General features: G+C 49.7%; 1 protein-coding gene across 3 annotated transcripts in view; it reads right to left on the bottom strand.

The window, feature by feature from the left end:
- The window catches only part of CABIN1 (calcineurin binding protein 1), a 117,890-nt gene that overhangs the window by 91,525 nt on the left and 12,937 nt on the right, over nucleotides 1–13,428 (bottom strand). For all 3 annotated transcript variants that reach the window (XM_081122585.1, XM_081122584.1, XM_081122586.1), the window contains exons 8-16: nucleotides 11,624–11,773; nucleotides 9,558–9,832; nucleotides 8,185–8,353; nucleotides 5,901–6,037; nucleotides 5,109–5,326; nucleotides 3,654–3,732; nucleotides 3,056–3,246; nucleotides 2,017–2,169; nucleotides 881–1,075 (exon numbers count right to left, since the gene is read on the bottom strand). In XM_081122585.1, coding sequence (XP_080978711.1) covers nucleotides 881–1,075; nucleotides 2,017–2,169; nucleotides 3,056–3,246; nucleotides 3,654–3,732; nucleotides 5,109–5,326; nucleotides 5,901–6,037; nucleotides 8,185–8,353; nucleotides 9,558–9,832; nucleotides 11,624–11,773 — 1,567 coding nt within the window. The remainder of the gene's footprint in view (nucleotides 1–880; nucleotides 1,076–2,016; nucleotides 2,170–3,055; nucleotides 3,247–3,653; nucleotides 3,733–5,108; nucleotides 5,327–5,900; nucleotides 6,038–8,184; nucleotides 8,354–9,557; nucleotides 9,833–11,623; nucleotides 11,774–13,428) is intronic.

Genomic DNA, 13,428 nt, shown 5'->3' with positions numbered 1-13,428 from the left:
CCTGAAAGAAGACTAGGCTCTCTTTCCAAATTGAAGGGGAAGGACCCAGTAAGATAATAAATATAATGTGATTAGTGTGTGAACCATAAAGGACAGGACACTGGACCACCCATTGCCATTACGCACACCATTTCTATCATCTTCCATGTCAGTCTCTGCATCCAACTCCATGCTTCCTGAAGATGGTGGCAATGATGATAGCTGGCACCCACATGGTGCTTGCTACAAGTCAGGCATGGTGCCAACACACACTAACTCTTATAATCCCCACAACAGGCCTCTGAGGTAAGGACAATGATCATCCCCACCCTAGAGTTAGGAAAGGAACTGAGGCACAGAGAGGCTGAGTAAATGTCCAGGACCCAGCAGATCCTAGTACCCGGCAAGCTCTTGGTAGGCATGGAGGAAGCCAAGAGTGCACATGGGCTTCAAACATCACACTAGTGTTCTTTTCCTTCAACTACACATTATATACGGGACGGGTATTTACTTTATCATGATTCTTTACGTTATATAGATATTTTACCCATTTTTTCTATCTACCCAATAGTTAATTTTAAAAGTAATTTAAAAAGTCAGGCAAAGGAACAAACAGGTGAATGGATGGCTAACGTCCTGGCTATTCTTCCTCCTCTGCCATGTAAAAGTTCACAGTCAAGTGTGGGCTCACCTTGAGCCATGTACAACTCTAGAACTTGCACTCCTAAGTTCCAACTTTCTCCCATATCTTTGACCAGCATCTTCCTGGGTGCCGAGTTAGCGGTTTTTACTCCCACTTTTGTCTTCTAGGTTCTCAGGGACCACTTCAAAGCCTCCAGGGAATAAACCCACACCAAGCAAAGAAGGCATGAGTGGGTGAACGGGACAGGGCAGCACATACCTGCAGCAGCAACAATTGTGCTGGCCTCTCTGGAATGGACGTCATAAACTCCAGGTGTTTGGCCCGGTCAAACCCACTGGTGCACAAGGTGGGGCGGAGCAGATGCACGACGGCCTCGTAGTCACCAGCCTCATACAGCCGCTGAATCTCCTCCAAGGACTGGCACCGCTCCAGTGACTTCAGGTTCTTATCAATCTGGAAGAAACCCAGAATTGCTGCCTGATGACAAACCCCTCACACACTCCCTAAATCCAGCCAGTGTTTGCATTTATCAAACCCAAAATTAGACTCCCCTTAATATATCAGCATGTACATTAGGCAAATATTTTATCAAAAGTACTTCTGTTGAGGTCAAGGCATTCAATTCTTTAAAAAACAAATATAACATAACAAAACAACAAACTACTCAGAAGCAGAGAGGTTCCGAAAAGTGTCTGCCAAAATAGTAGGACAGTCTCGTAGTCACAGTTTAGCAAACCAGACTCATGGAACCATGGGGTATCAGGCTGCCAGAGACTCAGTGAGCCCCAGGCCAGAGGCTGGCATACACCATTAACCCACAAAACCCTCTCCTCACAGGCCTGCCATGGCCCCCAGGAGGTGGGCAACAGGGAACTGCAGTTCTCCTTGTCCTAAAACACCTCTGCAAGAGTCTGAAGGCCTCTTTCAGCCAATGTGGACATGTCACAGACGTGGAACTGCATGGGGTCTGAAGCTGCAGTGAGAACAGGATTAGGACCTGACAGCCTAGCATACATGCCATGTACCGCTGACCCAGCCCCACAGCCAGACCAGCAATTCTGCTTCTGCTGGAGTTTCCCTCTAATTCCACTGGGATTATTGTCACACACAACCCAGAGAGCTGAGCAATAATCACTCTAAATAGTGCCAGCAAATACCTCGACTCCCCCACCACACAGACAAGCTTGCTATCTGGGAGGCATGCCTATGAGTAAGGTGCCCTGTGTGCTAGAGCTGCCCCGCCAGGCCCCTTCATGCCCCCAGGGAGGATGGAGCCCTATGCAGCATGTGAGCTGCTCTCCTGGTCCTCAGGGACAGGTGGGGCCTGGTCTAGCTGGGCCCACCCAGAACAAATCTTTGACCAAGAAAACACCACTGAAAAAACTGTCACTGACCTCCTCCAGGGAAACGACGGAGTCATTGTGGAGGTTGGGGAGCCGAATGACAATGTCTCTTTGCTCAGCCCCTGCCTCTGCCTGGATGGCAGTGGAGCTCTGGAGCATTTCTGTACAGATGTCATAGTTCTCCAGGGCCTGCTCCATGTCTCCCTGGTCGAAGGAAAAACAGCAAAGGGACAGGGGCAGAAGGAAGAGAATTCACTTTGCTGTGCCAGGTGCCTTACCTTCCTGATCCCACTAGACTACAGGCACAATGAGGGCAGTTTCATCCAAGTACTGCTATACTGAAAAGAGACCTGACACATAGCAGGGGATCAATAAGTATTTGTTGGATGGATGCGTGGGTAGGTAGGTGGGTGGATGGATGGATGGATGGATGGACAAACAGATGAATAAATTAACACCACAACTCTAAGGGGAGGTATCATTAACCCCATGTTACAGGTAAGGACACTGAGGACACGAGCAAGGCTGAGTATCTTATTCAAAAATCACGATAATAAATGGCAGAGCCAGGATTAAAGCCTAGGCTGTCCCAATAGACTGACTTTGGCACTCTTTTACTCATTCTGCCAGTGCACCAGGTATCGCCATGTGCGAAGGTGCTGGGTAACGGCCAGTCCACCCTGGCCTTCCAGACCAGGCTCCAAAGGAAGCTTTGTGAGAATTCACACAAGACAGGTGGTTAATTCCCTTCTAAAAAGCTCTGCAGCCACTCATGCACTCACTTGGGCTTTCTCATGAAAACATAAGCAAAGGGTCAAGATCCCAACACAATCTTGAGTGAGGGTTCTATAGGGGGCACAGGAGATCCCTCTCAGCTCTGTTGTGCTGCTGTGCTTTATAGACTGGTGGCTATGCTGGCATTTCTGAGATGCTGAATATTTCCCATCATGTCCCACTTCCTCAAGCTGAGCCCAGTGCCCAGGCAGGTGCTACACATGCACACACACACATCCTCAACAAGGCATACAGCTCTCTTCCATCCCTTTGGGTGTCAGGGCATGCTTCCCAAGCAGCCAATCACAGAACAAACCTGCAGCGCCAGGAACCGAGCCTTCAACCAATACACGCGGACCACAAACTCCAGCCAGCCATCCTCAAACAGGTCCCGCTGAGACGAGGCAAATGACAGTTGCAGGAGGTCACCCAGGAAGTGGGTTCCCGGGAAATCGGGCCCAAACCTGCCATTCACCACACCAGCAGCAGGGCAATTCCGAGGAGACACTGAAAACAAGTCAGACCAGAACAAGTCAACTTGATATGCAGGGTCCAGGTGCCCTTTTGCTCCCCAGAGGTCGCCCTCAGCCCTCTATCTGGAGAAATTCTTGGGACACATAAATTGTTATGTGATAACTTGAGAAAACTAAGATCTCACTTCCTTCAATCCTAAGTAGCAGAAAAGCAGGTAGGTGTCTCCCTTTGGCAATCAGCTGCTGCTAACCACTTCTCAAGTGTCCAAGGGACTTCTCTGAGACCCTGGATTTTTCCAGGCCTGACAAGCCAACCCAGGAAATGTGCCCATTGCAGATTCAAGTCTTAATCCCATGACTCGGCCTCCCCATACCCCATTCCTCCTGACTGCTAAGGGTTCAGAAAGTTCCCCCTGCCACAGAAAACAGAATGTTTCCTACCGGAAGAGCTTCTGCCCTTGGTCAGCAGCCACTGGTCCAGCTGGAGCTCCATGCAGGAGAGAGACATCAGCATCATGTCCTGCATGAAAGGCACCAAAATGTCAGAAATGGAATCATAAAGGGTCAAAAAAGGGTGGGGGATGGAACAAAACTAAACTAAAGTTTACTTTTATAAAAATATCATTCCTCTACCTACTCCCCATTTAGTACACGATAATCAATGGGTACTTGCCAGGACATAAAAAGAAGCATATGGATCTACACTGGGACAACACTTGAGAGGAGCCTGGAAATCGGTCTTCATTCCTGAGGGCCTATCCCACGATAGAGGCAGTTCTGTCACCTGCCAAGTGCCAGGCCAGATGCTGCATCTACACTACAGCACTCAACCCTTAAAAGTATCCAGGTCAATGAACTGCTTCCACGGCACAAAAGGAAGCAGGAGCTTGGTGATAAGGAGGCACTGGCTAAATGCAGGCACAGCTGGGAAGTGACCAACCTGTCTGTCTGGGACCAAAGCCTCAGCTTCTCTTGCCACTCCACAGTGTCCTCGGGGGAGCAGGCTTAGCAGGCAGAAACTGCCAGGAGGTGGTCCCTAAAGTGTCCCAGCAGAGGCTGCATGACCATGAAACTTTGACCCACATGGCCCTAAGCACCTGCCAACCCCAAGCTCTCTCACCTTCAGTGCGCCCAGCCAGAAATACCACCAGGGCGGGCCCTGAAAGCCTCAGTGCTCCCTCCTCAGCATTCAGCCTTCATCCTCCACTGGGAGAAGGGGGCCAGAGCACCCTGGGTACCCTTGAGCCCCTGGTAGGCACCGAGTAGAGGAGCCTAGAGTGCAGAATGCTATGGGAAGATGGGCTGAGCATGGCTCGGCCCCTACTGCTGGAGGCCCCACCACTGCCCTAAGCAACCCTACTTATCCTCTGCACTTCTGCTTTCTTTTTTTAAAAATTTTTTTTTTAAAAATCAGACACAGCCCCTGGAACCTCAAATATAGCCAAGTCTTCACTTTTCCCAGCCTCTCTGCTAGCTCTCTCTCCTCCATCTCAGTAAACCACCCTGTCACCAGCCCCAGGCTTAGGCCAACCCCAGAAGTCCTCCCATTTCACCCCCTCACCTAGACATTCAGTTCATCCTGTCAGGTCTGCCTCCAGAACCCCCACTCCACTGCCACCGCCATGGTTCACTGAGCAACAGCTTCTTGAGGACCCTGTGCCCACTCTCCCTCCCATGGGTATTCTCCACTCAGCCTCCAGGAATCTCTCTAGGCACAAACCAGGTTCCATGATTTCCTGCTTCAAACCCCCCAAGGGCCCAGGTTCCAGGCCCAGAAGTCGATGCAGCCAAGCAGCATCAACACAGCAGCAGCTCCATACCCCCAAAAGGTCCCTGTGCCCATCCCCTGGTTCCCAGTCTGACGCTGGCCTTTGAGAGGTCCCCCACCCGCCAGACCTTGATGTGCTTGTTGCTGCAGTCTCTCAGCAGCGGGTTGGGCAGGCTGGTGCTGTGCCTCCTCCAGCTGTGGTAGATGCTGAGCACAACCTCGGCCAGGCCCGGGGGCCACCTCAGCAGGAACTTGTGGCCCATGCTCTTCAGGTAGCGCATCATCAGCTCTAATATGCCTCCATTGGTTAAGTTCTCTAGCAGAAACGTGTGCACATCCTGCTTCTCTGCTCAGGGAAGGAGAAACAATCTGACTTGAATAAAGTCCATTTTCTTTGGAAGAGAGGAGAGTGACGGAAGGGGCAGGGTGGGAGCAGAAGAGAGCCTGTGTCCTCCCACCACATGGTGGTGCTGAGGTCAGGTTGCCAGGTTCCATTCCTGGCTTCAGCCCTCAAAGGCTGTGAGTAAACCTCTCTGAATCTCCAGGTCTAAGATGGGTATTAAAGGGTCAACCTCCAAGTGCTGCCATGTGCACTGAGTGAGACTGTGCACAAAAAATACAAAGCATGGTATTTGGCACACAGCATGCACTCAACAGCTGTGTCAGATACATTTAACTTGCAAAGCCATGCCCCTGGGTATGACCTGAAGCACACATCCTTCAGGAAGCACAGCTAAGTATGAGCATGGACAGACCTCCCAGCTAGCCGTGAAGTTCAGGCCCAAGACAAGTCTAGGCAGCCCCTTGACCATACTTTGAAACACACCCAGAACCATTCTCCCAGAACAAAACCTGAACAGGCTATAGGATAACAAGAAAAAGAATTCCCCACATCAGTGACCGCATTGTTCAATTCCTACCAGATTCCATGAACGTGGCCGAGTCAAATGACAGTCTGTGAGACCCAACACTTGGGAAGCTTTCCAGTTTGGCTTCTGACTGAACTTCATAGTTACTGAAGGGGTCATCTTCCTCCTCAGGGTCCAGTTTTCTTAGCCTGCATGAACATACCAAAATCACAAAGCCACACCACACATTCTGACCCCTGAATTCCTCTTATTAAAGAAGTGAAATTTGTGCCAGGCAGGAGAAAACTAAAGTAAGTGAGCAGCAGGGTCCAGAACCCAGGCCTCCTGGCAGCTCTGCCTCTCCAGGCCTCGGGAACTGGCGAATGGTCTATACCCTTACTCATTCATGAGTTCCATCAACAGATGATCACTGAGCATGTGCCAGGCACTGTGCAAAGCACCAGAATTCAGCCCTAAGTGTGCAGAACCTGCCCATAGTAGGCTTACCTTCTAATGGGAGAGACAGACAATAAGCAGATACACAAAAATAAAGACCCTAAATAAGGACAAACCACAACAGAGTGCTTGTCATAAGGGACCTCATTTAGATGACACAGTCAGGAAGGTTTGGGGGGGGGGGCAGTAATATTCATGCTGACACTGGAGGGGCTGGTCATGCAAAGAAGCAGGCCAAGAATAGGTATAGAGGAACAAGTCAGAAGAACACCTGCTATGTTCTAAGACCTACTATGTTCTAAGCCCAGTGAGCAAGGAGAAAGTAGGTAGGTGTATAAAGTAGGGGGGGGGCACATCAGGCCCTTGTGAGTTTGGTCTCCCCATAGCTTCTCACAGAGCTTTGGAACTGCAGAGGCCTCTTCCAGCAGGCACCATTCTTTCCAACTCCTCCCAAGGACCATGTTTAGCATCGTTGTAGATTTCCCTCAACCAAGCAGCACTTTTCAATGTCTTCATTCACTTACTGCACACGCACACCCTGGGTGACTACTGCAGGCAAGTGGTCACATTGCTCTTGCCTGACCATTCAAAGAAGTAGATGTGAAAACCACACCGGAACTACACTTAAAAAAGGTAGAAACCATTCCAGATAAAGGGGACTGGGAACAAGACCTTGGGGTGGGACAACAGGGCTGAGAGGAGGTGGGAAAATGGGTGACTCAGACCTCGAGTCATCATCCTGTGGCTCTCCCAAAGGGAAACCTGTCTTTGGTGCTGCATCTTAGGAGACAATGATCAGAAAACACTGCACCTTCTGCTTACTGAGAACCCCAATTTCTAAGCATTTCACTTCACCACAGAAAGGCAACAAAACAGGAAAAATAGGAATTTGGCTGTAAAATGGATTTACAATCCACCTAAAGACTCTGGCTCCTCCACTTGGGTGTTGCCATCACTGAAATAAACTCTCATGAGCCAAAATCTCAGCTGAGGACTCCTGGGTAAAATACACATTGAATACACATGGTTGCCCCCCAAACTCCACTCCAGTGACCATGAAGAAATAAAAAGGTATAAACTCACAAAGACATGGGGGATGGGGGAGGAAGCCCCAGCAGACAAGAACTGTACCCACCAAAGTTAGAAGGCAGAAAGCTGATGGACCAGCAGAAACTGAATTGTTTTTTCCATTCAGCTAAGGGTGGGAGGAGAACATCAAGAAGTCTAACTCACTGGCACCATAAACCCCAGGATGGCTCAGGAATCGAGGACCCTGAAGCCTCTGACGGAGGTAAGGCAAGGTCAAAATGCGGGAGGGCTGGTGGAAATCTATGAAAGGAGTATTGGGGCCCAGGACTCCCAGCTCCAGGCAGCCTGGCCCCTTCTCCTCTTGCAAGGCTTCTCTGAGGAACACTAAGAGCCAGTGAAACCAAAGAAGATTTACCAGCCCATCCTCCGCCTTCTCAGAATGTGAGGAAATACTGCTGAGCCTGGAGAAAGCAGACAGGCACTGTCCCTGAAAGCAGGTGTGCCCCTTCTGTGGAGTTTCCTGGTGCCTGCACCAAGGAACAGCAGCCCCAGGCCTCCCAAAAGTGCGTGTGAGTGCACAAGGACATGAGTGCATCACCTCCAGCTCCGGAATCCACTCATCTCCTGAGGGCCCAGGAAGTGCTGGTCTTTCAAAAGATGCACAAGTCATGGTTCCTGCCCTCAGGAAGTTCTGAGGCAGAATAAGAAAAACCCAAGATCCCAATCCAGTGAGATCTGTACTTCAGTCATTTGCACAGATGTTATGGGAAAACAAAGGAGGTGCCCAGAGAGGGTGGCAATGGAATGAGAAACATTGGTGGTCATGCTGGAAGTTTGTATGTCTGCAAATCAGAAAAAGTGTGAACTATACCTGGACGGCAAGAACTTCATCAGAAGCTCCTGGAAGTCTACTTTCTCTTCCTTTTTGCACTTGGTGTTTCGGACACGGGCAGACCGCCGCTTTGCTGTCTCCCCATTCTCTTCTGAAATTTTCTTCCGCTTTACTCCCTTCTTGGCTTTATCTCCCCCAGAAATGTCGCCTTCACAAAGAGTGCAAATTGAAGTCATACAGGGGGCAGAGATATGAAAATGCAGCACAGGCGCATCAGTGCCCTTTCAATCTCTGCCACCATGTTTCATCTTTATATTCTTTGACATTCAAGAAATCTCCCATCTCCTCTTTAACAGCATCCTGAGCAAGGTTAATTTCAAACTGCTTAACCCTCATGCCTTTCTCGAATTCACAGAGCCCACAGGCCAGATCTCAAGACTATTTTCCATGGCTACATAACACAAGGGTCTGAATCAAACCTTCCTCCGTTCCCCGCCCTTCATACTGGATGGCTGCAAGAGCCTCTGGGGCCTCAGGGATGAACCTGGGATGGGTTAAAGCAAGTAGCAGCCACACTGACTCTACCCACTGTCCAGGATCCTGAGCACCAAATGACATGATGTAGGTGAAAGAATCTCTCCTCAGAAAGCAGAGGAGAATCACACACGATTAAGTTAAAAAGTCAGAAACGATCGCATATGTGTTCATTCAGAAACTTCTTTTTCCAGTAACACGGGAAATCAAGAAAAGGCTTGGGAGTTTTTGTCTGAAATTTTTTACAATTCCAATGATAATAAAAATCGATAAAACCTTTCAAAAATATACTACTACAGCCTGGGGAGGGGGCAGGGCTGGGGGGGAGGGAACCAACAGGGGGGGAAAAGGGGGACATCTGTAACACTTTCAACAATAAAGATTAAACCTACTAAAAATATACATGTATACACACACACAACCACATGTGGTGGTAACTTAGCTATTTTTTAAGGCCAAAGAACTCAGACTGTTAGTGCACAGCAGTGCTGAGTGCTATGGCATGTGGCCAGCAACTAAGCAGAAACAGCAGAGGGACCTGCCAGCTCACACATCACAAGCAGGAATGCCAGGGCATATCAGCTGGGTGTTGAGCGGTCCCAAGGAGCTGCATCCCTAAGCCCCAACCCCTTCCATGAGGGGGCTTCATTACTGAAGCAGCCCCTGAGAAGCAAAGGCCCCTAAGGAGCAGCAGCCCCAAGAGCAGGCTGAGAGGCACTCCACAGGTCCAGGAGCTCTTGCTTAAACCTCAGACCAGGAGTATCAGCAGGGCCTGTTGTGCTCTGGAAAGACCACAACAGCCCAAGACTCATTCCTGCCCAGCAAACTGTGTCTCCCCAGAAGCCAATCTCAGGAGGCCTGCTCACCCATGGGGATACCTGTTTCTAGCAGGCTGGGACTGTGCAGCGGGAAGCTGGTTGTGGCCACAGGGGAAAAGGAAAGCACAGGCTCTGCCACAGTCATGGATGAGTTGGCACTGACAGGGCTTGGCTGGATCACGCTGACAGGCGCCACCACCACAGAGGACACCAGAGGCTGGCTGGGGTCCTGGTAGTCAGACAGGTCAATCCTCTTGCCAAGGCTGGGCCGCGGGGGCTCGCAGGTAGTAAGGTGGTTGTACATGGCTAGCAAACTCTCTCCAAGGCACTTCCAGCTGCAAGGAGACAGTCACCACAGTTGGTCAGTACCCCATCACAGGGTGCTCTAGACACAGGGCCAGCTGGCCTTTGGAAAGGCAGCAGAGCTGGCCCCAGGGCTGTAATCTCCACGAGGAAAGGGAGAGTTGTCATGGTTTTGTCATTGTCATTAATGACAAAATCTTTGAGTCTAACACAGCTGAGGTGGAGCAACTGGAGCAGGGCTAGCACCCTCCTCCCCTCACACCATCAGAAGCCCTGCAACATCTCAGCCTCAGGCACCTTCACTCACCCAGGCAGAAAACCACTGACTCACTTGAAAAGCTCCTTCCCCACAGGTCAAACCTTTAAAACAGCTGTGACATTTTTCTGCTGCCACTAATCTAGGTGTTTTTTGGGGACAGAGGAGGCATACTAACAAGGATGTGTTCTAAAAGAACTAAATGGGCCCTTTGGGCAGGGTCTTTTGGGAGCAGCATCTCAGTGAGTCCCCATGTGGGCCAGAGTTGCTGGATGGCAAACCAAGACCATTGTGTTTTACTGTGCGTTATGGTGTGGTGTGTTATGTTGTGTGCCATCTATTGTGTTTTTTCTGGTGATATGTGTCGTGTTGTATTATGTTGTGTGTTGGTATGATATGGTATGGATATATCCATCCATCCATCCATCCATCCATCCATCCATCCATCACCCCTGAATGGCTTCCTGTGCTCTAAGGCTAAAACCCAAATCCTCAGCCATGGTGCTACACAGCCTGGACTGGTCAACTGTCCCAGCCTCATTTCATACCACCCCTACTCTCACCATGCTAGCTTTCTTTCAATTCTGCAAACAAAATCACACTTCTGCATACGACAGGCCTTCAAACGGCTTCCCTCTGCCCAGAAACAATGCCCCCACCCACACCCCAACCCCTCTGCCTGGTCAATGTCCATGGACAGGAGCCATGGACCACTATGTGACAAAGCCTCTGAGAAGAGGAAAGAAGGAAGGAATGCTGCTGCCAAGGCATACTAAATTTAAAACTTCAAGATTGTATGTTAGAATTTTTAAACACAGAAACTGCACACTAGACCTCACTAAGGGGCTAAATTACCCAAATTCTATTGGCCTGCCAATACCAGCTTGTCCTTCCTGGACTGGGGGTAGCTTTCACACACCATGGGACTCACAAGGGCCCTGGAGAGAGATCTTGGGCTTGAGAACCAGGGAACCCAGACCTGCAAACAACTTTAAGCTCCCCAATCACCATTTAACTGCTCTGAATCTGGTTTCCTCCTGTCAAGTGCTTGGCAAATGTTAGTCTCCTTTTCCTGCCTGGGTGGGACTGAGAGGGGGCTTACAGGAATGTGGCAGGGAGCTGGGGTCAAGAATGGCAACAGCAAAGAGGGACTCAGACTGGGCCTACCTGGGAGAGGCCCAGCTACTACTTTTTTAAAAAAATATGTCTTTATTGATTTCAGAGAGAGGAAGGGAGAGGGGGAGAGAGAGAGAAACATCAATGATGAGACAGTCATTCATCAGCTGCTCCTGCATGTCCTCTACTGCGGATCGAGCAGGCAACCCTGGCATATGCCCTGACTGGGAATTGAACTGCGATCTCCTGGATCATAGGTCGATGCTCAACTGCTGAGCCACACCGGCTGGACCCAGCTACTTCTTATCAGTTAAAAAGTAGGCCACAGGCCTCCAGCCATGTGTCAATGTACACCCAGCTCCCACTCATGCCACCAGCCTGGAGTCAGTCTCTCACTCTTGTGCAGGGCCCACCAGTCGACCCAGCATCCCCAGAGACACGGACAACCTACGTGAAAAATGGGATGGGCTGCACCAGCTTCAGGTCTGGCTCCTTCTCCCGCACAGTTAGCGCTTGTCTCTTCTTCCTCAGTCCCAGGGCCTCATCTATGATGGCCTGTGTCTCAGCCGCGCTCACAGACACATCATGGATAGACATGTCACTAACAGCACAGCATGTAAGACAGGGAGAAATTACAATGTTACGAACCAGAGCCAAAGCTAAAATTTTACAGACAGGGATACAGTTAATACTCTTTAATCTATATTAATTCTTCCTACAAATAAAATAACCACTTGAGTCTGGCCTCTGAAGGGCAGTAATCAGCATTCTTAATACTCACGTACACTAGAAATGACTAATACCCTTTGTTCCTTCTGCAATTCAAAACTGAGCAAAGGGTTTTCATATGTATCAACGGTATCAGAGTAATGTCAGAAAAGCCACAGGAAAATAAAATCTTGCTCTTTAATTATTTATAGAAAAAATTTAAAGGATTTAACTAGACCATCCTGTCCATCCCAACAAACAGTCATCCAACCAGTCAAGTTCACCAAAGTCTATGGTGTCTCCAAATGACAGAAAGGATGGGACTTTGGGGCCTCAGGTGCCCTTCTACAGATATACCTCTGTCTGAGGTAGCCCAGCAGTACCTGCCCTTGTGCCCAGACTGTCCTGAGGCCTCCTGTCAGGGTTCCACTACAGGGCCTCTTGCTTAAGGACTTAACTGTTTTATCTCTCTCTCCAAAGGTCAAAACAAATGTGAACGAGAGACAGTCTTACAAGGGAGGGGCTGAGATAAATAATCTCCACCACCACCACGATCTGAGTTCCAGGGCCAAGGAAACACCAGAGCATGAAGGAATTGGTTCAACTGGAGGGCTGCGGGGAGGCAGTCAGAGCATGGAAAGCTACTGAGAGGTGGCCTGAGAACTGGAACATGAGGGAGGTACAATAGCACAACATGTGGAGAGGTGGGAAGATGGCATTCCAGGTGAGAGCAAAGTGGGAGCAGGGGTGCAGGGACAAGACAGAGCACGATGGGGCCAGGCCCAGAATCTCCCAGGGACCTACGACAGTTCTCCTGGGAGAGGGAGAAGCAGAAGTGCAAACGACCTCCTGGGCAATGCCATCAAGCATGAGTTTTATCCTGGAGGCCAGGCAGGAATGATACAGAATCAGAGGTGTATTTGGGACAAAGAATTTGGGCAGCACTAGGAGCAAAATCCTGGAAAAGGAAAGGTGAGTGTCAAGAAGGCATGGTAGACACCAGGCTGCTGCAAAAGAAGAGCTGATAATCACTAAGAGCGGGGGGGGGAGCAGTGGGGAAAGAGGGCAGCAGCCAGCCAAGGAGGCAGTGCTGAGATTAGACACAGATGAGTGGTAGTACACAAGGCAGATCAAAGCCAGTTCACCAGATGATGATGAAGAGAATGAAGTACAGGGGCTTGTCCTCCAGGAGGTCAGGAACTAAGAGAACCAGGTACACATACCTCCTGATATTCATCAACTACTTGGAGAAGGAAGAAAGGGGTGCAGATCCAGGAAAGAAAGAGGCAGGACCTACCATTTAATTTCTTTTGTTTTGTTAATCCTCACTGGAGGATATTTTTTCCATTGCTTTTCAGGGAGGGAGGGAGGGAAGGAAGGAAGGGGGGAGGGAGGTAGAGGGAGAGAGAGAAAGAGAAAGAAAGAGAGATGGAGACAGATGGAGAGAAACATCGATGCAAGAGAGACACATCAATTGGTTGCCTCCCACACATGCCCCAGCTGGGGGCAGGGAGCAAACCCACAACCCAGGTACATGCCCCTGACCGG

Source organism: Miniopterus schreibersii (genome assembly GCF_964146895.1).
Source record: "Miniopterus schreibersii genome assembly, chromosome: 20".
Taxonomy (NCBI): Eukaryota; Metazoa; Chordata; class Mammalia; order Chiroptera; family Miniopteridae; genus Miniopterus; species Miniopterus schreibersii.
This window is presented reverse-complemented; position numbering and strand designations above follow the sequence as displayed.